The sequence below is a fragment of the Grus americana genome, chromosome 1 (assembly GCF_028858705.1).
Source record: "Grus americana isolate bGruAme1 chromosome 1, bGruAme1.mat, whole genome shotgun sequence".
NCBI classification, from domain to species: Eukaryota; Metazoa; Chordata; class Aves; order Gruiformes; family Gruidae; genus Grus; species Grus americana.
The window spans coordinates 190,654,332-190,679,167 of record NC_072852.1 but is presented as its reverse complement, the minus strand read 5'-3'; the positions used below and the strand labels follow the sequence as shown (position 1 = coordinate 190,679,167).

Below are 24,836 nucleotides of genomic sequence, written 5' to 3'. Positions count from 1 at the left end.
GTTTAAGGAAAGTTGACAGTGATGGGTGATGCTATAAGCAGACTGATGATATTCTGACAAGAGCTCTACCTGCATGGACAAGAAAGTCCTTGCTAGTTTGCATGCAAAAGGAAGCTTGGGGCCTATTCTGGGGAACTTGATAGTCTCTTGTAATTAATACTGTAACTGGAGGTTGCTGGAAATGCTCCTTGAGTTCCTGCCAGGGAATACGAATGCTTCACAAAGCTGTTGATGCCGTGCTGTACACCAGCCGAACCAACCTACTCGGCTGCGGTAGATGCTGACACAGAACTCCTGCGTTGGCAAAACCCTCATCACAGCAGCAAAATGCACAACGCATTTTCCTTCCAATGTAATCAGAGAGTGATATCAGTACTATCCAGCCATCTGACAGCCGCGTCACTCAGCGTGGCAAGGCTGAGCTGTCTTCCCTCTGCATTTCAGAGCAGGCAGTCCATCACTGTGCTCCCTGCAGCCACCCAGAAGGGCCCAGGACAGGCTAAGTTGCTACCTCTGCTCGTTCTTGGCAGACCTGCCCAGACTCATTCCAGCCTCACTGTTTCAGATTGCAAATGCATAAATATGCACCGGAGATGCTGAAGTTTAGAAACAAATTTGCTTCCTTTAACCTTTGCCATCCCCAAGGGACATAATTATTGGCTTCCAGTGCATCAGTCGTGGGGATGCCAGCCCTGTAATAATGCCATGAAGGCAGAAGTGACCACCAGAAAGGAATGGCAAGTAATTTTAGCAAGAAACTGCAGGCTTAAACATATTTCTTCTGGAGGTGAGCAGACCTTTGCAGAGAAATTGTTTGCAACTCATCTGCAGTGACTGCAACCAGTGTCAGCCGTTAAGTAATAAGTTATTTTTATCCACTGCAGCTCTCCAGCATCTCTGAGGGTGATGGCATCTCGCCAAGGCTTTGGAAGGGCTGCATGAGCTGACACACAAAGATGAATGGTTGAGGCAAGCCCGGAGGACACTTCTGAGTCAACTTTACAGAGGGAATCAAATCCAAATATACCAGGTAGCTCCGCAGTGGAGTTGCTGAGAAGTTGTTTTGCTTCCCTCCTGACAGATGTCAGAGAGTGTGACTTCTCCTGGCATTATGGCAACTCTTATTTTTCCTGCAATAGCAATACAGTTCCATTAAATTCACCCAAATAGAATTGTTATGAGCTCTAAGGAAACCTGTTTATGACACCCATACCTGTAAAATTAGGTTGATGCTGTAATGCTGCAATCAAAATTACCATGTTTGTCAGTATTTTTATGTGACTTGCACTAGGACTATCCCTCAGGTCCAGTTTCACAAGACGATGGCTTTTGTGGTGAAGTTGCCCCACTTTTGCCCCTGTATCACACTACTGCTTGTCCCCTCAAGAGTTCCTTGTTCTCTCATAGTTCCAGATTCACTTGTGTCTGACAAAATTGTTAGCTGCCATTTAAAAGGGAAGTGCTATCCCCTAGGTGTCCCTGACCACATACTCTTGTCCCTCCTGTGCCAACAGGAATATTTGTGCAGGATTTTCTGGGTTAGCAAGGTGAGAAATCTATCATCTTATGCAACTACATCCCAAGGAACAGCTACCAGACCCAGTATAGCAGTTATTAATGGTAAGGATTGTATTTTGAACGGTGACTGCGCTAAAGAAGTTGGCTGGGGCTGAGAGAAGCCAGTCATACTACTCTGCCTTGGTGGAAGAAGTATGGTGGGGGGTAGCTGCAAAAAGGGCAAGAAGTCAAAAGTTATACAACAGGAGTTTAAAAGGAGCTTTGAAAAAGACAAATAGGCTTCGAAACAGAGACCAGCCAGTCAATGCAATAAGGAAAACGAAATGGAAAAGGCTGCAAAAATGCACTTCATTATACATTTTATTACTGTGTCTATATTTATGCATCTCTTGTCCTGCCAAGCAGAGTAATAGTATCTTGGAATCCTGTATGAATCCTGAATGACAGCAATATACGCTACATTTATCACATGTCTTCAGCGACTTGAACTGTAAACACAAAGCAACCATAATGGTTGGGTTCTGGGGATAACAAGAATTGCCTAAGCATTTCAGTGCAGAATAGTCACGGTTCATCACTAGCTGTGGGGGCTTAATGCAGTGGTCTGGATTTCCATTAAGGGATTGCAACGAACAGTCTATTCACAGGAAACATGCCAGAAAAGTCAAGGAAAGAAGAAACTAAGAGATTTGACTGAGATCGGTAAGACACGCGCATTTGACCCATAGGTCTCGATTAAAATACAGCAGTTGGAGGAGCTGTCAAAAAAGGGAACTCTGCCAAGTTCATGGCAGTTATCATCTGTGTTATAACTTGTGCTGCTGCTGTACTTATTCATAAGGTATTTTTTCTAATGCCATCACTCCATGATTTATTAGATCTACCTCTGGCTTCTCATGATCCGTGTCACGGTCATCTCATGATCCCATAGATGGCCTTGTGTTAATTGGCTGATGTGAAGGCACAGGCCAGAAATTTAGGTATCAGTCTCTAGATTTTTCTTTGCTAGAGACTGCCCTCAGCTGAGATCCGGACACAGTGAAGGGTCCTGTTTCTTTGCCTGATGGTGAATAGTTGTAATTTTTGTTCAGTTGTTTGGGTTAGTTTTATTTTGTCTGTAAACCAGAACACATTCCAGAGAGTTTTTGCCAGCAGGACATCGGCAGTCATTGCTTGAAGAGAAAGGATAGCAGGTCTGGCATACACCATTAGCATTATATCATGTGTTACTTGTGTCCTGCTTCTACTTTTTTTGGCAAAAATATTCCTCTTCGTTGCTATATTGTTATTATAATGATAACAATAATCTCCTATATTACAGACCTCATCAGCATACTAATGGGCATATGCAAAGGAAGATAAGCTTCATACCTCAGCCACAGAGACACAGTGTCACTAAGCAGCAGATATTAGTTCTCCTGGCTCTGCCATCTAAGCCATTTGTTTCTTTTTTTCTAGGTGAAATTTGGGCCCTCACTGGAGTGGCAGTGCCATGACTAACACTATTGACCTTGCTGGGGATGTGGCCATGTAGTGTAGATGACCGCTTCTTTAGAGAGATCTTGTATTCTGTAGAGTTCTAGAGCCAAATATATTTAGACCAAATCCTATTAGTTTTGCTGACACTGTACTTCCCTTGAAATCAATGGTTGGGTTTTTTTAGCAGGAGATGAAGAGGAAGATTTCATGGGTTTGGTATGCATTAAAGCACATACTGTACTGCTAGTGTTATCTTTTCAGTGAGTTATAACAAACAGGAGTTTTACAGCTCCTCAAACCAGGTGGCTGATTCAGCATCACATATATTATAGCCACTACTGCTGACTGTGAGGCATGACAATAAATCCTAAAGTGAGCTAGCATGAGCTAACCAAAAACTTCAGAACTGTACATTCTTCTGGAGCTTCAAGGGACACAGACAGGTTTCACTACATGACTACAGGTTGCTGTCAGAGTGACCTTTGGCCAAATCACTCATGGAGTCATACTTTAACTTGCAGAATGGGGTCAACGCTGTTTGAGCTTTTGAAAAATTGTTAGCTCATGGAATGGGCTGATTTGGTTTGGTGAAAAGTATCTACAATATTAACCCCTCGGAAAATAAACCATCACAAAATCCAACTCTAATTGACTTAAAGACACAGAACATTTTCCTGTGCTCCTGCCTATCAGTTGGATTTTCTAGCCCAACCACAGCACAAAATGACATCAAAACGCTGGAGAAAGACGATGAATAATTTGATGGCAGAGAACTTGTGAAGAACATAAGGCAGTGATGGATTTCTTTTGAGGTATGTTGTGCACAGTGGAGAGCTTGGCAGAGTGGAGTTCCACTCACCTGATCTTCTATAGGGGCTGCAGTATAAACGGCTATTATCACTTTCACAGGGATGGCATAGCTGAGCAGCAAGTTACTATCGCCAGCTTCCTGCAAATGCTCTTCTTCACTGCATCAGAAAGCATCAGGGCCTGTAAAACTCATGTAACACTAGCATTGTCAAATTCATTTTATCTATTACACTTTAAAAAAATACAGCTAATTATGGGCATCTGTTACATGGCCTTTCACCTCCCTGACTTCACTTCATAATCTCTCCTGGTCCTATGTCCTCTGTGCATCATACTGAGGCAAGCTTTGCATTAGTTAGTCCGTCCTTCCTTCCTTCCTTCCTTCCTTCCTTCCTTCCTTCCTTCCTTCCATTATTCTTCTTTTAATGTATTTTTACATTTTCTTCTTCATCACAAAAATCCTTTCTCAGTATTATTTGCTTATGACAACACTCATAGCTATTTCTCCTCCTCTGTATTTAAGAAAAGATTTCCTTTATGTCCTGGTCTATCACTCCTCTTTTGCCACAGGGTAGGGAAATACCAGCTCCAGCCATGTCTTTGACCCCAGTCAACCTATTCATCCAGTGGACTTTTATTCTTACTTAGCCTTTTGAGGAACAGATTCAGGTGACTACTACAAACCTTTTTGTCTTTGCCTTCAAAAATTACGTGTACCTCCAAGCATTTGAGAGTACAACAGCATTATTAGCTCAGGCTATGTAGACGGCAGGTGGCATTCCACACACCACACACTCCTTGTTCTGCAGGCTAAACTGTGGTCCTGTCTGTAGTGCACCAAATGAGTGTTTTGTGAACACTTTCACCAGCTGCATAGTGATAACAGATATTTTGCTGTCTGTTCCTGGGGAAAAACCAAACAAACAAAAACCAAAACCAACATAGTAAGGAACTGAGATAAGAAAATCAACAGAAACACCATGTACCAGATATTTCTTTGCTGACATCTGTCGTTGTGCTGCTGTGTCTAGCTTTGGTAAGGGAACTTAAGCTTGAGTAAATTACACATGCCACACAAACTGTCTTCCATTGATACACAGAAACTGATATCCGAAATCAAAGTCCCTTCTGGCCATTACACATCACAAACTTCCAATCGTTTTATCCCACAATGTACATCCAGTTGACTTAAGAGGACAACGTTTACTGGTGGACAAGCAAACTGGTAAGAATGTCATGTCAAACCTGCCTTCGTGACACATACCAGCCATGGCACATCAGCTGAGTTTTAGACAGTGACCTCATTGCACTATCACATTTCCATTTTTGTTTTAAAAAAATCTGTTCTGAAGAAAAATCTAGCCTGCAAATATTATTCCTATCAGAAAAAGAGAGGATTTTTTTTTTGTGGCTGCATCTAATATTCCTAAAAGAACAAAAATAAGCCCTGGTGTCCTCATACAAATGCTTCTTTCAGCTGTGGCATATTAAAAAGTGCTCCCTCGATTATTTATTCTCATTTTCCTGGGAGAACACATTCACAGATAAACACATGCTGTTTCAAAATCCTATCGGTTCCTGGCAGCAGCAGCCCAATGTGTTACATTAGCTAGAAGCATTCTGGCTCATGAAAAACATTAAGGAGCACACCCGTCAAGGAGCATCTGAAAGCAGAACTGGATGCTTCAAAAGAAAATGCATGTACTAACTGATAGAGAAAAATCTTTGTGGCTCCTTGTATGTTTGTGGTATAGCTTGCTGGACAAGACTTGGCAATGGTCTTCACTTATCTGACACTTGTGGTTTGGGTGTTCAAGTCTTTCTGACTTTGAGGTGTGCCTTCACTCTGTCAAGCCATCTAACAGGTTAACAGCTTTTGAAACGTTCAAACTGCTAACAACATCCAATTTATAGTTGGGAGGGGAACTTTCTAATAATAGAATTTTCTTGACAAGCTTAAATATTAATTGCTCACACCTGTGATGCTTTTTCTCTCTTCTGACATGGAGAAGGGAGATCCTGGCTCCTGGCTGCTTAATCAGAAGTAAAGGACATCTAGAAGGAGATAACATCAGTGTAATAGGGTGGAGAAACAGAAACTACGAAGGGAAACAAGGTGTCTGAAAATACTTGAAAACCTGCTTGCTGACTAGCCAAGAGTAGAAACAAGGCACTACACAGGCTGCTCAGAAAAGCTAGCCTTTTTTGTAGACGATACATGTGAGGAAGCAAACAAAAAATGAAGACTAAATATCCTATCACTATCCTAAGTTTTGCAAAGATTTCAGGGAGGGCTCTGTTCATATAATTTTTTCTTGAGATAAATGACTCGAACTAAAAGAAAAAAAGTGAATGAAAACATTCAGAATTTCAGTGCTCCACCTTGGGTGTAAAGGCAAAGGCTGCTCAATTCGCTTGCAGTTCTTTTCAGGAAAAGCCTGCAGAAGAGCAATGGGAAGTCCCCAAACTCCTGAAGACTTAAGCTACTCCTCGAGCCTTTACTTTTTGAGCCACACACCATCAGAGAAATGGAAACCGGCTTTCAATCGCATGTGCAAGGTGCCATTGCTTTCAGAGCTGGCGCAATGGTGGGACCCTTATCTATATACAGCTGTTTGCTGTATATAGCCATCTTCTTCCCACGGCATCTTACCTTCATCAGTGTACCTGCTTGTTGTTCTTCAGAAAAGCTCACAGAATTCCCTTCATCGCGTCAAGACGGGACGTGTCACGGCTGCAGCGCGGGAGCGGGGCGCACAGCCGGGCTCCTGCAGATGTTTGACCCAACCCCACCAAGGTGGCATGGCCGCAGGCCCCAGGCCAGGCTGGCCGGGCTGTCCAGGGCAGCGCAGGCTGCTGCTGCGGCAGGGGGGACACGGATCCCAGCCCAGCCCTGGCGCCTCGGCTCTGCTGCAGAGAGGCTGCTCGGCTGCTCTGGGGCTGCACAGAGACCTCGGGGGTAAAACCGCCGTGTTGGTAAATGCGCAGCCGAAGCAAGACACGCTCCTCATTTTGACACGCTTTTACTGTATACTTAGCGTATACAATAAAGAGTCTGTTTATTTTCCTATTTGTGAGTTATGCTCACACCTAAAGCATTTATTTCATGAAATCAATACGGCTATCCGACCTCAGGAAGTGAACCCTTTTTCTTATCATCAACCTAAAATCTTTTATTTATTCTCCTGAGTGCCACCTGTACCAGGGACCACACGTCCAGGTCTCACAACCAGCTGCCGGAACCAAAGCCTCGGGAGCGCGTTTCCGCCGGAGCCGGTCCGCCACCGCGGCGCTGGGAGCGAGCGGCCGGGGAGGGCCGCAGCTATGGCCGACACTGCTGCGCCGCCGCCGGCAGTGGCCCCCGCTCCGGGGCTTCCGACTGCCCCCGGCAGCAACCCGCTGTCCCGCAAACTCAACAAGATCCTGGAGACTCGTCTGGACAACGACAAGGTGGGACGGGCGGCGGCTGAGGGGGCGAGGCGGGGGCCGGGGCCTGCCCGGCGGGGAGTGCCCTGCGGGGAATCGGCCGGATGAGCCGTCAGGGGCTGCGAGCCCCGATAGGCTCCGAAATTGGGACGCGAGCCCTGTCATACTCTCAGTTCCGCTGCGGAGTCGCAAGCTGACGTTTGCAGTGTTACTTAAACATAAAATTCAGTTTTGCTTCTCCAGTAACATGCCGCGCACCTGCTCCTTCCCTTCAAATCGTAGGGAGGTTCGTATCGTTTAGGTCGGAGGGTACTTCTTAAGCTTTCTCTGATTTAAATGTTTTTTTATCTATGGATAGGTCATGCTTTAACAGAATGTAATCTTACTGACTAATCTATTCTATAACAGTAGACAAAATTGTACGTTATACAAGAAGAAGAAAGACTCAGCAATTATTTTAACTATTTACCAACTGATCTGGAATGTGTTTAGGTAGTTTTTTCTCTAAATTAATGTAATAGTTTTGGTTGGTTTGTTTGTTTGTTTGGGGTTTTTTTCCGAAGACCATGAACTTGGGATGGTTACAGACTAGGTAACCCACTTCTTTGTAACTGCATGGAAAGTTAAGATCTTTTTTATTTTCTAGGAAATGCTGGAAGCACTCAAGGCTCTCTCAACCTTTTTTGTCGAAAACAGTTTGCGCACCCGAAGAAACTTGCGTGGAGACATTGAACGACGAAGCTTAGCCATAAATGAAGAATTTGTCCACATATTCAAGCAGGTTAAAGAGGTAGCATTTTTACAGCATGACTAGTTATTTTGCAAGAGTACCGCTATGTAATTTAAAGTTTAAAAAAAAAAGGGATTAAGAGAGATTTTTACTTTCCAGGACAAATGTACTTTTACAGTAAAACTGTTTCATCATTTGATGAAAGTCCTGCGCAGAGAGAGGTGATGTTTCAAACAGATAAAAATCCCAAGTGAATGTCGATTTTTAGAGGTGCATTCTCTCCATTGACTAACAGGGAGCCTAGAGCAACTATGGTCCTTGTAACTTGGGCATCTGACTTTGGTGAGATGAAGCTGAGCGTAGGCCTGGCATTTCTGATTTAAAACAGTTGTTATTTGACCTTATTTAGGAGCTTGAGAGTATAAATGAAGATGTGCAAGCAATGAGCAGCTGCTGTGAAGATATGTCCAGTCGTTTGAAGGTAATATATGAATAGATATGCTGTGTTTATTTTTCCTTTTGAGGTGCAACTACTTTCTTTTAAAAAGATAAATAATTATTTGGGAGGATTAACAGCGACACTGAGATGTTTCCATAGTATGCGTATAATGTTACTACAGGATATTAATATATTTCTTTTTACTTGTTTAGAAAATATATTGAGAAAGTCATTTTAATTTCTTATAAATTGCAATTAAGAATGCAGCAATATACTTCTTTTGAGAATAGCAATGTGATATGCATTTGTATGTGAGTGGAGAGAAAATATTTTATTCGATTGGATGTGTGTGAGATTAAAGGGTTAATTACAGTTGTGTGTTTCCATGTAAAATGTATGTGCCTTTCACATTGAGGTATTTAAATAAACACAACAGATGTAGTCAAGTATATTCATAAGACAGTATCTTGTAACCCAAAGAGGGAGAGAAATCTAGCATGCCCTATTCGTTCTATTGGTTTAGTTTCATGACATTGTCTCAAAATGCTGGTATGCAGCAAAACCAATTCTGTTTTGTATTAGTCCTGAATCCATAATATTCTAGGGGAAATAAAAAGTTGTGGTTTATAACGCGTTACTAAATCTGGCTTGGTTTTAGTGTACAAGTTCAGTATTTGATACAGTGATGCGTTTAAAAGGTTTACGGATGCTGAAGTATAGATGTTTTGCCAAACCAAATCTGTTCTGAATATAGCACATAAGTTATAGTATGTGAATGAGAATTCTTCACTAAAAAGTCCTGTGAAAAAAGTTGCTTTTTCCCCTTGTAATGTGTGTGTGGGGACATTAGGTGTCCCCCTACTTAGATGAATAGGTTTAATAGTTGTTGTATGTAATTCCCATAAGAACGCTTGTAGTTTGATTGACTTGGTTCCAAAAAGTGTGAGAGTACAGTGTAGCCCACTGCAGTACTTAATTTTCAATTTTGGAAGGCAGTGGATAATAACACCTCGGAGGTCTCGGATCTCTTTGAATGCTGTTAATGTGGATGTATTCCCTAGTGCAGTTCAGGAACTGTTTGATTAAACTCTCAGATGTGGAAATGAGTCAAGTGTCCATGCAGATTTTTGCTCTTCTCTGTCTTCAGATCATGAAGCGTAACTATCATCTGTGATTTTTTTTTTTTTTCCAGAGTAGAGCCACCCTGCAGTGATTTCTTTTTCTATTAAAGTCAGTAGGTAGTTTCATTCTGTGCCCCACAGGAGGTTTCCTCTAGAGCCATGTAGAACTTGTAACTTGTCTCAATTCAACCCATGTTTTCTTTGTCTATGTGAATGTAAAGTAAGTTAATAAGCCCATGAACTAGCACTCAGTTGTCAAATACTCTGGTATTTTGTCTGTAATAGGACATGAACACTTGCAAGCATGTGCTCCAGTGGAATAAGACGACAAAAATGAACGAAGTAGAGCAAATAGAAGATAGAAAGAGGGGTTTCTACAGCATATAAGGCAGAAAAGTGTGCGGAGAGATGTATTAAGAGAGCAGAACAAATACAAGATATGAAAGGGACTATATATTGATAAGTCAAAAAAAATTTTAACCTTTTTTATTTTGTAAGTTTATAATACCATCCAATCCAAATAGCCAGATACTGTCAAATCTGATGTCAGGACAGTAACTTGATAAACGCAGTGGCTGAAAGGGAGAGAAGGAGGCAAGTGCTGGAATGGAATAAAGCGGGGTTGAAGGATAATGGAAGTTTTAATTGGTATACTGAGGTGGGGGGGAAGAGAAAAATATTCTATTTTGGATCTACAATAAACATCAGATATCAACTTTCTGATTTTTCTGGCATGTCTGACTCTTTTCTGCCAGTTACCTTGTTTTGCTTAGATGCAAGTTCTTAGATTACATACACACAATAATGACAGTATCTGGCATGCATTTGAATGGATATAAATAAAAACTGGCTTCCTGATGTAGCAGAAAAACTGCTTTTCCTTCCTTTCTGCTGTCATGCTGTTAGCATTCTTCTTGGCAATCAGTATTTCTGTCCAGAAAGTACTGGAAAGAAAGTAAATTTCTTCTTTTTGGTGTATTAAAATCTGCAGCTCTAAAGGAAGGGGGTAAAATAATGTCTGGAATTAATAGATTTCCATACTGAATAATTCAGGTCCAGTCTTTTGTTGTAAGAGTCTTTTTTTGTTAGGCTGAAGCATTGAAAATCAATACTACTAAAAAAAAAGTTTAAATACAAATAAATTTTAAAAATTAAATATTATTATTTATATAAGATATAAAAAGCTTAAAGATATCTTAAATTATTTTGGAACTACTAAATGTTCAGTAAATTCTGTTGAGTTTTTATTAAATTTGCATGCTAGTCCATAATAGTTTCCTTTAGAAAATTCAACAGCTGTCACCACAGCGATGCCCGCTGTCTGTATTCGTGGAACAGCTCAATCTCCTTCTGATGACTGAAGTTGCACTTGAGTGGTTGCAGTCCTCCTTTCACCTTTCAAAGTGTTCCTCTACCTTGGCTGCTTTTCCATTGCAGCTAATGCAGTGTGGCAGATAGAAAGGCTGAAGTGAATCAGTGCACGTATATACTTGCATAAGACCTCTTACAGGCTTTGAGACTGGCATCTTCTTCAAACGCTGTGATTTAGACCCATTACAGCCTTGAAATTATTCATGCAGAATATCTTTATGTCTGTTTCCACCTCTTTGCTTGCAATATTATTCCATACTGAATGCATTTTGGTTTCAGGATTATTTTTTTGTTGTTGTTAAATCTTCTTATTTTTCTGCCTAAGTGATAACTGGTAGTGTCCAGTGGGAAACCACAGTTCTGGATGTCTTTTATCTTCTTGCTGAGTGATAAGTTTCAGAACTCTTTAACTTCAGTTGCAGCAGTCCCTCTAGTCATGCAGCTGGTGTCCGTAGCAGAATTGTTTCTGCATGGGTTCCCTTGCATTGTCATCACTGAACATTTAGGGCTGTGATGAACTACTTAAGTGCATTGCATTTGGTCTTTACAGCCCTGTAAGCTGCTTGAACTGTAGAGATAAAATTTTAAGACCAGCAGAGCTGTATTCATGTTGTCTAAAATGGCTGGATGGACACTGGTACTGAGCAGTTTAGCATCCAAAGGAACTTGTTTCACTTTTCATTTTGTAACAGCAAACGATTTACAGTTGATGGACAAACAGAATAATCAGAACTATTTCTAATATTTATAATAATGGGTTTTTATTAAATATAAATTAAAAATTAACTGTGTGAATATAAATGTATAGAAAGATGAAAATGTATATGGATAAGGATATTAATTTATGTTTTTGTTCCTGAAAACAGGGAGTTAATGAATACTTCTTTCAAGAAGGCTTTTTGTTTTTCAAAGAGTACGCTCTTTAAACTGCTTATAGTCAGAAAGCTTCAAAAGTATTAAATATTTTAAAGGTTGCGTAATGCATTTGATATGTTTATGTTCTTCATATTAATGATTCTAATTGTATTCTAGGCAGCAAAGGAACAAACCCAAGACTTGATAGTAAAAACCACAAAACTCCAGGCAGAAAAGTATGTATACCACCTTATTTATTTCTTGAAGACATGACAGTACTGATGGAATTTTCTTTTACGTCTGATTCTGCCACTTTTGAGTAATAACTTCGGGTTTTTTTGTATTTGTGTTTTGTTTTTAACACTATTTGTGTTTGTAGCTCAATTGGAATTAAAAATACTGAACTCTGAGTTTATTACTAGAGGGTACAAAAAGGTAAGAACATGTGTTAGTGCTTATGTCATAAAATTGACCATTTAGGGAAGAGAATCAGTTACAGTGGTGCAGCATGCTGAATACGGATGTGCTTTACCTAATGTCAGTTAATAATGTAAGTTATATTGTTTTGTAACAGATACAGACCTACTCAAGGCTCTCATCAGTTTCACAGTCTTCTTGTTGTTAATGCTTCATATCCAGTGGAAATCACTGTCTTGTTCAGGGACTGTATGTAGGAACAGAAAGTTGGCTTATAACCTACTCTGCCATATTTAAAGCTAAACTGACATAGATAAGTGCTGTTTAATGAACCTAACACAGACCACTTTTTCCCTTGGTGCTCCAACCTCTTGTGGAAGAAAAGATTTGTATTTTGCTCTTTTCAGTAGTTTTATTCATGGGAAGAGGATAATAACCTGTGACAGATTCAAGTAATCTCTATAGTTTTTATGGCTAGGGCATCTGGTTTTACAGCTTTAGCCTTTGTCAGTGTAGAGAAATGAATTTCCTTGCTTTATGAGCTTTCTTCTGAAAATTATATACAGTTCACTAGAGATTAGAAATAATTATTTCCAGTGATACGTTTCTAGTAGAAATTATGACTTTGAATAACTCTGGGTGCGCTTTCAAAATCAGTAGGTTCATGTTGTGGACTTCAGTAGGAAGTAGATTATGTCCTGTGAGAGTCTGAATGTGAGGTTAGAGTGTGATCTGTACATATATTAAAAGTTGAATGTAGAATAACTGCATAAAATACCATACTGGTTGATATAAAATGGAGGATTTAGCAAAGTTACAGTTTAAGAAAGTGGGCAGAAGTCAAGTCTTAGAAAATGTATTATTTTAAATATGAGTATGTGAAGTAGTAGGACAGAGAAGTGGTCATCTTTGATGTAGCCTCAAGAAAAGGAAAGCTGCTTTGATTCCTTGGTCTGAAGCAGAATGGAAGATACCAAGACCAATCCCAAATGATGGATGTCTAATTGGCCTTAAATTCCATTAAAGGGGATTATGCAGACTGTACATCAGTACTTTTACAATATAGTCCTTACTCGCACGATAGTTTACTTAAAAGACTTTCTGTTAATTCCTATAAGAGACAGAACATCCCCCTGGTATGAGGAGGAAAAGAGGTTTAGGAAGTAGCCTGTCCTTCTAAGGGTCTGTGTGACCTCAGAGTGCACATGTAGGCAAAAGTTTTCTTTTGAAAGGCTATTTTGTAAGTATACGTGAAGTACCCACTAGCAGAAGCCAGACAATATGTGTGATCTTACAACATGATGGTCATGGAAGAATCATTTATTAACAAGTGTCATTTATTAACAAAGGTAACTTTTTTCCTGGCTAAGCTTATGAAAAATTTAAGCAAAAGATTTTTATTTTTTTTCTGTGTGGACATTGGAGTCACCTTTTCTTTTGACACATTAAATGTTTCTTCTGATGCATCGCTTGGTTTACATCAGGTACATGAAGAGGCCTCTGTTGCTGAATGTTAGGGGTTTCCTGAAAAGCTAAAATCTTGCCAGCAATCAGACAAAATACAGGTCTTAAATTGGTGATTTCTTCAACTTAATAGGTGTTATTTCTTATCCTACAAAGGGGTAAATGGTGAAACATGGCTTCTCTGTCTTCTGAGGGTTGTCCTAAAATGTGATTGAAATGCAGAGATGAAAGCTGGACCCATCAAAAAAGAAGGCAGTTGAAACAATGACTGTAAAGCAAGAGCAGTCTAGGACAAAGCAGTATAATAGAATCATAGAATGGTTTGGGTTGGAAGGGACCTTAAAGATCATCTGAGTCCAACCTCCCTGCCATGGGCAGGGACACCCTCCACTAGACCAGGTTGCTCAAAGCCCCATCCAACCTGGCCTTGAACCAGTAATTGCTGAGCATAATCAATTTTTTAGAATTCTTCCTGTAAAAAGATGTCTCTTTTCTTACTATGAAAGACAGAAGTCATCTTCAGATTTGGTCAATCCCAAATTTCTATTTCTACTCCCTGTGGTCCTGCCAGCTGTTTATTTTATGATAGGCTTTCCACAAGAATACATGAATTAGGTAGATGTTTCTTGAAGTTTAGGATAATGGGAATTTGTATTCAAATAGCACAATATAGTAGAACTTTCTGTGTGATTTTTTAATCTAACATCAAAATATTAAAAGAAACTAATTCTATACCACCGTGTTTGTGAGTTTAGTTCTTAAATCAGTGCTGAGTAATGGTATGTTTTTAAACATTAACTTGAAAAATAAAATTAGTTATGTTCTTCTTTTTCACAATGATAGTTATTGAACATTTTGTAATAGCAGAGTGTCGTGGTTTGGCCCCGGCCAGCAGCACTTGCTCACTCCCTGCCCCCCTGGGATAGGGGAGAGAATCAGAAGAGTAAAAGTGAGAAAACCCATGGGATGATATAGACAGTTTAATACGTAAAGCAAAAGCCGTGCACGCAAGCGAAGCAAAACAAGGAATTCATTCCCCACTTCCCATCAGCAGGCAGGTGTTCAGCCATCTCCAGGAAAGCAGGGCTCCATTACGTGCAACCATTACTTGGGAGGATAAGCGCCATCACTCTGAATGTCATCCGTCACGTGTCATCCCCGTTCCCCCTCCCCACCCCTTCCCCCAGCTTTATATGCTGAGCATGACGTCATATGGTATGGAATATCCCTTTGGTCAGTTGGAGTCAGCTGTCCTGGCTGTGTCCCCTCCCAACTCCTTGTTGCACCCCCAGCCTCCTTGCTGGTGAAGCAGTGTGAAAAGCAGAAAAGGCCTTGGCTCTGTGTAAGCACTGCTTAGCAATAATGACAGCATCTCTGTTTTCTGAATCCACACCATTTTTGGCACAAATTCAAAACATAGCCCCATACTAGCTACTATGAAGAAAAATTAACTCTATCCCAGCCAAAACCAGGATGGAGAGATAATACATTCTGTCATTTTGCTGAACCAGTTGTCTACACTGTCCCTAAGGTATTTTGATTCTGTCCTTCTCACTGAGTACTACATTAAGTCCCATTCTGACGTTTTTTAGCCATTTTAAAAAAATGATTTCAGCAAGTATTTTCATTTGCAGTAAATGATTTGTTGTGCTAGCTATTGGTCAAAAAAAGGTCTTCTATTATGCTTAGCATTTATCTCATTTACTTTAGCTGGCCATTTTTTCATAGACGGAAAATGTTATGATTTGATTCAATGTTCTAAAACTGAAAGGAGACAGCAAACTTTCAGATGCATTTAATGCATTTATGGTAATTAGGGATTTACATTTTAGAAAATATTTAATTTTTGTATTTGTCTGAAATTTTAGGGAAAATGGGCTGCTGTCTTCACTTGGATAATATGATGAAGACAGAAGGTTACTTAGGGAAATACCAGAGTTGTTAGTTCACAGCTTTTCATTTACTTCCCTTCATTTTCTAAGAATACATGTTAGCTCTGGCTTTGATCAAAGATGCCTAGTTGTCTTTCGGTAATAGTCTTAAGACTGTTTTCAGTAAATGACAGGTGGAACCTTTGGCTTGGGTAAACCCTCTTCATGCCTGGTCAGTTCTTGTGGAAAGTAAATTTTGTCAAAAGATGTTATAATTACTATCAAGACAAACTGCAATTAAAAGAACAGACATTTCAAAACCAGAGAAAGAAAAGTCAATAGCCAAAGTTGTAACTTTATTCCCCTAGCTATACAAAGCAAATAAAGGGAAGACTGAAATACTAAGTGCAGTATTTTCATAGGGTGCAACCTTGCAAATGTAAATTTCTCTTCAGAAGTTTTTCCCTATGTGGTATTTGAACCTGTGTAGTGTTTTTCTTTTAATCAAGAACTGCGTGACAGCACTGAAGAATAAAGTTTCCCGAACATGCAGAGTGGCCACTGGAACTTGAGTATGGGATGAACATTTTAAGTAAGAATGCTTGCTCATGCTTTCATCTTTGCACATATTCTTCTGCAGTACTCGCAAAGGGGTGGCTGCCTCAGTGGTTCTGTCCAGATACTACTATTATACTAAGTACTTTTTGCGTTGTGTTACCACCTATATAATTAAATATATTTCACGATGATTTTCAATTTCCTAAGTTTCTTACCTGAACTCCTTTTTGGTCATCGTAGTCTCTCAAATTTGTAGTTTGAAGGTATTGTGGTGCATCTGCAATATCCTATAGGTAATCCTGATGACTCCCTATCTTGATAAAATGTGTCATTTAAGACACTTGGTTAAATAGTTGGGGTGGAAAATAAGATGTTCATCTCAGATTTAAGTTAAGACTTCTGCATTCTTAGGCTGTTGCTTTGCAGCACTGTTTTTCTTGTAAGTTAGTTTGTGAGCCTTACACCCAATTTGGCATAAATGCTAAATAGAGTGTGTTACTTAGATAACAAATTAAAAAAAGTAATCTTCCATCAATACAATTGCATTTTTATATTTGTGAATGTGGCAGAGTTGGTGCATTTCTTTGGTCAATTAGGTTGCTTGTTCTGAACTTATTTTCTCTGTAAAGGCTAGTTAAAATTACTGTATATTAGAAGCAGAACAGTTTTCCTTTGCATTATTTAAGTTATGGAATCTGTTTAACATAGGAACTAGGGTGTTTTATTTTCCTCTTCTCTCCTTAAAATTGAGACTTATCACAACTTAATAGAACCATGTAGTGTGAAATAAATTAGTCCAAACCATTCAACCTCTCTCTATAACATAAAGTTAATTTATTGCTGTTCAATAATGTAAAGTCTTGAATAGAACGTTTGTTTTAATGTATTTCGTGACAAACTTTGATAATGAAGAAAAACCGAGGTAGTTAATTTAGGCAATTTCTGTGAATTGTTAAAAATTAAATTCCACTCTGGTATCTTCACTAGATTTCTATACATTTACCTGAGCACACTAATACTACTTTCAGGTTGCATTAGACTTTATATACAGTAACGAGGAGATTAGTTTGTTTTCAAACAACATCTGCTGTGTTTTAAAAGATGTGGGTTTGCTTATTGCCCTTGCTAATATGCTGACAGAAAAAGGATCTTGCTCATTGAAGTGAAATTTTAATAAAAGCTCCTTGTGACTTAGCAGTTCTCTTCCTGTATCTGAGTTTAGTTCTTTTTTACTTTGTGCGAAGCTAAAAACCTACTTGCAATACTAAACTACTTCGCCTTGCATTGGGAACAAGTGTCCTGGAGTTCAGTACAGTTCCCAAACCAGAGAATAACAGTTCAGAAGCCTGGCTTCATAGTAGCTCTACCAGACATTTAATGGTAAGGTACTGTGCAAGATTGTCTTTGAGGTTAGCCACAAATGACAGTTGTGGATGTAATGATTGAAGAAAGAGACCAGAAGGTAATAGTTACAATATTAATTCTTACAAAATTAAATAAGAGCGATTCTCTCAGTGTATGTATATGCTCAGGGAGAGTACAGAAAATAAGCCTGCAGAAATGGAAAACCAGTGAAAGTCAGAAGTAGTTTTCTGGAAGTAAAGGCAGCTCTGAAAATTGCGTATGAAAGAATGGGAATGGAAATGGCTTGGACAGATACTTTTTGAGTCAGGCTAAAGTTTCAGAGCTTTCATTGACATTATGCACTTGAACACCTTTACACATTATCTTCTTTTGCTAGCTTCTGTTAATTGTGTTATTAAACAGCAAAATATGTGTTTTGATGTCAGAGTCTTTATTAGTTACATTGATTCTGGAAAATCGGTTTCTGTAGCACTAGGGTTGTTTCACTTTTTAAAAATACAGTTAAATACGATTCCCAAACATATTTTGGAATGCAGCAGTGTGTATTTCAATTTATTTTAATTGAATTACATTCAGACTTGCTCTTTATTTAAATTTACCAAACACAGTTCTTGGAGTTCAGTGAATGATTTGACTGTCACCTCTGTGCTCAATACAAGGTCAAAAGTCTTAGGAAAAATGTTTCTTAGTGAACATCTGCTGCTTCAGCAGTGCTGTACTACGGATCTCTCATGCTTGTCTGTTTGGTGATGCTTTTTTCATTTCCTTTTTTGCAAAATATCTTTTTCGTCATAGTCAATTTGGAAATGATGCAGAAAGTTCAGCAGAATTTGTAGCAGGTTAGAGAGGTTTGCTTTCATCAGCATATGCCGAGAAAAGTGGTGATCTGGTGGTTTGTACCATGAGATGTATTTCATGTCTTGACCTTTTGAAACTTGTAATTACATTTATTCCTGTGGATATGCTTCATGAGAAAAAGCAGTGATTGCCTAAACTGAATTACAAGTCATTGTGGGGAGGGTGAAGGTTTGAAATTCTGAGCCTGATTTTCTTCCTTGATTTGTACCAAAGTAAAGCATAGGTAACAGGACATAACACAGGTATCCAAACAGCTAAAGTGGATCTGAAGAAAACCCTAATTTGTCACATTCTAGCCATGACGAGCAGAGAAAGTGCAAAGCCTTATTTCCTGCCATCTTTTCTACCTGGCAACCATGTACTCTGTTGAGGCATGAAGTAGTCTTGATCAGTATGAAGTGAGGCATGGTTCTTACAGGTTGAGAAACATTCATCAGAAGTGCAGAATCAGTTACGTGATACCATTCCTGAGTGATGTTTGTCTAATCTGCTCTTAGAAGAAAAGTCCAGGAACAGAGAGCCCATGGTCTTACCTGGAAATTGATTTTGGTTTTTCATTATCTTCCTACTATCTGATTTAGTTCTCCTTTTGCTGCTGGTTAAGTTCATTTGTTCTGATCTTATTTCAGGTGGATGTAGAGAAGAGTGTGGTATTTTCATGCCTTTGGCAACATTTTTTAATTCGATGGTAAATTTGAAGCTAGACTAAGCAGTCCCCTTTCAAATGGCTTTATATGAGATTGTCTAAAAGATTTGCTGAAGGTGCGAGTCTGTTTGGTATGATAGTCTCAACTAGCTGACCTCTGTAAGATAGAAAATAATCTATTTACTGGAAATACACTTCTTTTTAACTTACTCTCTGTTCACAAGTTGGAAACCGTATCTTCTATCTTAAACATTGCTAAACAGTGATTTACCTAGTAAGTATATGTATTACGATTGCTGTGAAGTTTTGCATGTGAAAATTGCTTATCCAGACTGTTTCGTAGATAGGTATCAATGATGCTTATAGGAAGCCCAGTCAGTATGTAGAAAACTATTAAATTATATGAGTTTGTTTTACAGCATATGAGCTTTTTTATTCTAGTGTTTAGTAATCTATTTGACAAGGTTTGAATAATTTCAGTGCAGTTAGTATCTTCTGTTGCTAAACTTTTGATTTAGCCTTTTTGATTTTTACCTATTTATTTTTAGAACAGAATGTATTATATGCAGGGCTGCAGCATTGCAGGCTAGCTGTCTTTAGACAGGGATTGCAGATGGAAGAAATCTTCTAAGTTCAGGTCCAGTCTTCTGCTGCCAGCTATCATTTGCATGATGACTTTCATAAACTCATCGACTGTTCAATGTATAACTAGTTAATTATTTTTGTATTTTGTACCTGTTGCTGTTCTTGGAACACTTGGCTCAAAAGCTTGTTCTTTCCAGTAAAAGCCTTTTCCTAACTTCCAAACTAATTCTTCTGATTCTTGGATAAAAACTGACTGTTTTCTCATCTTGTCTTTTATCTTAAGAGCTTCCTGTATCTCCTCTCATAAATGAGGTTCTCCATTCCCATCATCATCCTGCTAGCTCTGGTCTAATGGGAGTCCATTGTTCTGGAACACAGGTGATCGGGTTTGTGATCTGTTTTCCAGATGAGGTCTCACTAAGGCCTTCTATAATATTACTGCTATTTTCCTGTATCCTGGGAATGTTAGATAATTCACTCTGATTTTCTGTGCCTTCCTGTTATTTAATTAAGGACAAAATTTCATAATTATATTATGTGATGGAATTGGTCACTGAATACCTTCTCACAATATTTCAGTTCTCCTTTAATAAAAGATGTGACGGACAAAATGTAGAATAAAACCATTTGTTCTCAGCATTTAGAAATGCATTTTTGTACCTGGTACTTAAGAGTGGTTTTCTAACAGTTACTTGTGTGTATATGTTTTGTTAAATGGGCTTGTATATTTGCCTTCCACTAAAACCATCACAGAAAGATTATTTTTCCAGCTGCTGCTGAAAAGTATTTATACATGTCTCTTAAAGATGGTTGTTATTTCATTACGAGGTAGAAATACTCCATCTTTTTGAGGCTTTAAAAATGTGTTGAATCCTCAGTACCACAAATTGAAAGTAATTTCAGAACATACTGCTATGACTTGTCCCAAGTATAGGAAGCTAGCAGACTTTTATGCTGTACTTGGTGGCAAGATAAAATTAAACTTTGGAAAAGCCTGTTTCTCCTCCACCTCATTTTTTGAGCTGTCTAGGTGATAATCCTAACAAACAGTGCACATTTGTACTTGGTTCAAGGGAAAAGTGCATGAAGTGCATAGTTTTCCCAGCCTTTTGAGCTCTCTTGCAAAAGAATTCTGTCTCCCTGGTAACGATTAAAACGGGGGAAATTGCTCTTTGTTGGATTCCCGTCCCCCGCCCAAGCTCCAAAGTCTACCAGTGCTTGGCACGTCCCCCTTTGCATTGGTGCCGTGTTCCCATGATCTGTGAGGTTTGTTCCTTTATGCAGGGAAGAAAAAAACCCACTTTGGGATAACAGCACAGTGTGGCCTTTCCTCTGCTGTACTGCACAGGTTTAGAACACAATTCAGAAATTGTTATGTTTACAGAAAGGCCAGTGGGTCTTGAAATGTCCAAGTGTCTGTGCAGGTACTGATTGCTGTGGATTATTGTAATATGCCCTTACTCTAGCTTTTGTTACGTATTGTGTTTTGTATAGCACTTATCACAATGAAATAACTATAGCAAACTTGAGTGATATTTTAATCCATTTCCCTGCTTTAATAAAATTGATTACATTCTAGTTAAATAGCTGTTAGCTTATGCCAGAGGGAAAAAAAAATATATATATAAAATTAAATACCTTTGCAAATCTATTGGTCTCATTAATACTGTATACTGCCAGGTAGACGTCAGGGATCCGTAGCACTTTACATATTTCATTCCTGATCCATCATCTAGGAAATATGATCTCTCTCTCAGTTGGATTGATAACCAAGGCAACTTTCATAGCATAAGCAGAGGCTAACCTGGGTTTGGAAACTGTGTAGCTTGTTGAAATCCCACATCCTTTGTAAAGAGCCCAAAAGAAATAGCTTTATCAAAATTCAGATGCGTGTTTTTAGTTTAGGTTTAGGATAGATGTTTCTCACTACTTCTGAAGCATTATTTTGAGAAAGATAGATGAAACATTACTGCCACCTTGAGGCTGTTATTTTGTGATCACATTGTGGAACTTTTAACTTGGCAGTATGCTAGAGTTTAATATATTGACTCTGTTTTGTAAAAGTTAATTATTGGAAGTGTGCAGTGTGTCAGTGAGCAGTTACAGTAGGTTTGGCCAGAGACACAGCCAGGGATGGGAATGGCTTTAAAGCACGATGTTTGATTGAGCCTTGTTCTTCGTAGCAGCAAAAAAGGAATGGAGGGAGAACTGTACGGAGTGGGGACTTGCAGGAGGAGAGAGATTCAGTAGTGAGATCTGCAATTGTTTGTTTTTATAACCACAGGAGTGAAGTGGGCACAGGGTTCCAGTATGGGCTAACAAGCCTGCAGTTTGTGCAGTTTGTCACTCTGGCCCTTGTTCTTTGAAAGTCTACAACCCTAATTCCAACAAATCTGCAAAGCAGACTGGAAAAACTGTTATGTCCAGTATACTGCACTTCTTCAAATCAGACTTTCCCCTGCCCCCAGTTTTGTGAAAGTATGCAGGCTACTGCTGAGAGCTCCTATAAAAATACATTAAAAAAAATCTGAAGAATAGGAGGTAGTAGTAAATGGAGATCTTCTGTAAGAGCACTTAAAAGTTATGCACACAGGAGATAGACAGGTTCAAAGAACAGAAAAGTTTCTCAACATCCCATCTGCTCCTGTGTTTCAGGGAGATCTTGTCTCAGCTGAAACCAAAGAAGATCTTGCTTTCTTCAGTCTCTTTCCTACCTTCCTTCTTTTCCCTAAAGGGAGGGATAATCCAGTGTAAGTCTTTTCAGCTTTGTGGTTTTATATTAAATTGAGATTTCCATCACAAGAGGAGAGACTCGGAGCAACTACTAAATAAAGTTAATTCACTAAATGACATTGTCTGCTGTTTCAACCAAATCCAATGACAATGATGTTGATGGATTAGACTTCAACAGCACAATTGTGTGGAATAGGAGAGCGCTGTTGAAAGCACCATCATTGGTTGAAGTTTTAAGCCTCCATGCCTGATTTTCAATTTGTCGTATACCTCTAGGTTTTTGGGGGGAAGTTGAAAGGGGAGGGTCGTGTTGTTGTTGTTATTATTATCTGACTATTGAAATGACCTCTTTTTATACCCCAGAAGAGTTCTGAAGTGTGGTTTTCATGACTATTCATAGCAGCAGTGAACTAAGTAGTCATTACCCCCCTGCCTCTGGCAGCTCACTCTGCTTTGCATAACTTAGTACCCCACAGTCCTTTAGTACAGGCCTGTGGTAAACTGAATTAGAGAATACATGTAACCTCCTTCCAAGAAAAAAATTAAATAAAAACTGGTTTTGTCCCGCCAGATTTATTCCCTGATCCAATTCACTACATGATACTATAAGCAATGGTTCTAGCACAGTGGAAAGGGCAATACAGCCCAGGGATGAGCAGGGATGGCTGAGGCAGCCTAAGCAGAATGGCTAAGGCATCATTGCAGTGATGAAATATATTACTACAGAGCAGACCTGATCCATCTTTCAGCTGTGTTGTGAGAATGACATAGTTATCATAAGAAAATCTCTGACAAGCCTAATATTTAATTAAAAATGCTCTTTTGTTAATATCCTCCTGACTGTTAATCCTTGTTGAGTACGTTTTGTAGACAGCTTCTCTTGGTATTTTTTCCTCTATCTTCTGCTGAAGTTACACCATGGCTTCCTCTCTTCTGATTTTATTGCCTAATCTTCCTGCTGAAAATTTGTGGAATATGTTCAAAATGGTATTCTTCAGTTCTCCATCCACTATGTTGAGGTCTACCATGCATCCTGTCAGAAAAGCGTATCAGCAGGGTTGGAAAACAGTGCCAGCTCCTTTTACTTTTGAAGACAGTCTTGTGTGTCCTTACCCCAACATGAGAGATTTACATAAAGTTATTCTAAGAAAAGATGGGGCAACATCAGTCCCTTGAGACTCATGACCTTGCATGTCTCCCTTCTCTGCCCCTGGAGTCTTTTGGTACTTTCCATGCTCTCCAAATCTCTCCCTCCCTTTTCTCTATTCCTTGTGGTAGAAAACTGACTCCACCTCCATGCCAAACCATCATCATGCTTCTAAATCTCTTTCCTCTCTTCCAAATAACCTTTCTCACCTTTTTCTTCCTGTACCTGCACTTTCTCATTTCCAAGGTGCCTATGCACTCCTGAGCCCTCCCTTTGTAGACCTCTTCCCTGTTCTTCCTCATTTGCGGTGAGCTACCACCAGATTTCTTGGAAAGGACTATAATTTTTATGAATGCATCTGCTGTCATTGCCTGTTTAGTTGGCCAAAATTAACCTCCATCACTTTTGTTTCTTCCCTTCCTGTTTCTTCCATGGAGACCCTGAATTTGCAATTGTGGAGTTTACTTAGAGAAAATTAAATAGCCAGACAGATGGATTTTAAGCATTGCAAAACTGTCAGTGTAAAGGCAAAACAGCTACATCTGCATAGGACCCTGGGGAAACCTGACTTATCAATTAAAGATGTGGTATTAAAGCATATAAGTTTTTTGTTTTCCCTTTTGCTTAGGTGTTTTCCATGTAACTTAGAATCATAGAATCATTTTGGTTGGAAAAGACCTTTAAGTCCAGCCATTAACTTAGCACTGCCAAGTGTACCACTAAACCATGTCCCTAAGCACCACTTCTATGTGTCTTTTAAATACCTCCAGGGATGGTGACTCAACCATGTCCCTGGACAGCTTGTTCCAATGATTTATAACCCTTTTGGTGAAGAAATTTTTCCTAATATCCAATCTAAACCTCCCCTGGCACAACTTGAGGTCATTTCTTCTTGTCCTATCACTTGTTACTTGGGAGAAGAAGTACTGGGTTGCTTTCCCCTTTGATTTTCATAAATTCTACTTTTAGAACACTGTTGGATTTTATATTCCCTTCATTATCACTGTTCACTACACTAGAGCACTGACTGTTAGGAAACACTTCATCTGATCTCTAAAAGAGTTTGTGGAACTGCAGGATGGGAAGGCAGTCCATGTCTGCAGAAAGGAAGCCAGTTTTCCTTGCTTCTTACAGCTGAACACAGTCCAGCCACTAGTTGGATAGTAGAGAAGTAGTAAATAAGTAAAAGCTTACTTTTCAAGCTTTGATCTTGCAAGGAAATTTAATTATTGCAGCCAGTATTATAAGTGTACTTGCCTGTCTTACCGCCCTATAATAATAGTGTATTTATCTTGCAGAAACTACATTGGAAGCTGAAATGGTCTTGCAGTAATTGACCCTTGTTCTACAAATAACTAATTAGTGTCTTCTCATTGTCCGGAAAATGTAGTTTTTATTTCCTGGAATGCTGTATGCTCAAACCACAGTTTGAGCAATTTTTCC

The 24,836-nt window shown here is 39.2% G+C and overlaps 1 protein-coding gene across 2 annotated transcripts in view; it reads left to right on the top strand.

Moving 5' to 3' along the window:
• Positions 1-7,059: 7,059 nt before the first annotated feature.
• The window catches only part of COG6 (component of oligomeric golgi complex 6), a 60,624-nt gene continuing 42,847 nt past the window's right edge, over positions 7,060-24,836 (top strand). The window contains exons 1-4 of one of the 2 annotated variants that reach the window (XM_054816592.1): positions 7,060-7,257; positions 7,880-8,023; positions 8,373-8,444; positions 11,927-11,985. In XM_054816592.1, the coding sequence (XP_054672567.1) occupies positions 7,132-7,257; positions 7,880-8,023; positions 8,373-8,444; positions 11,927-11,985 (401 nt within the window). In that variant the 5' untranslated portion in view covers positions 7,060-7,131. Of the gene's footprint in view, positions 7,258-7,329; positions 7,520-7,879; positions 8,024-8,372; positions 8,445-11,926; positions 11,986-24,836 lie in introns of those variants that run through there. The other variant, XM_054816603.1, reaches the window with a different exon arrangement.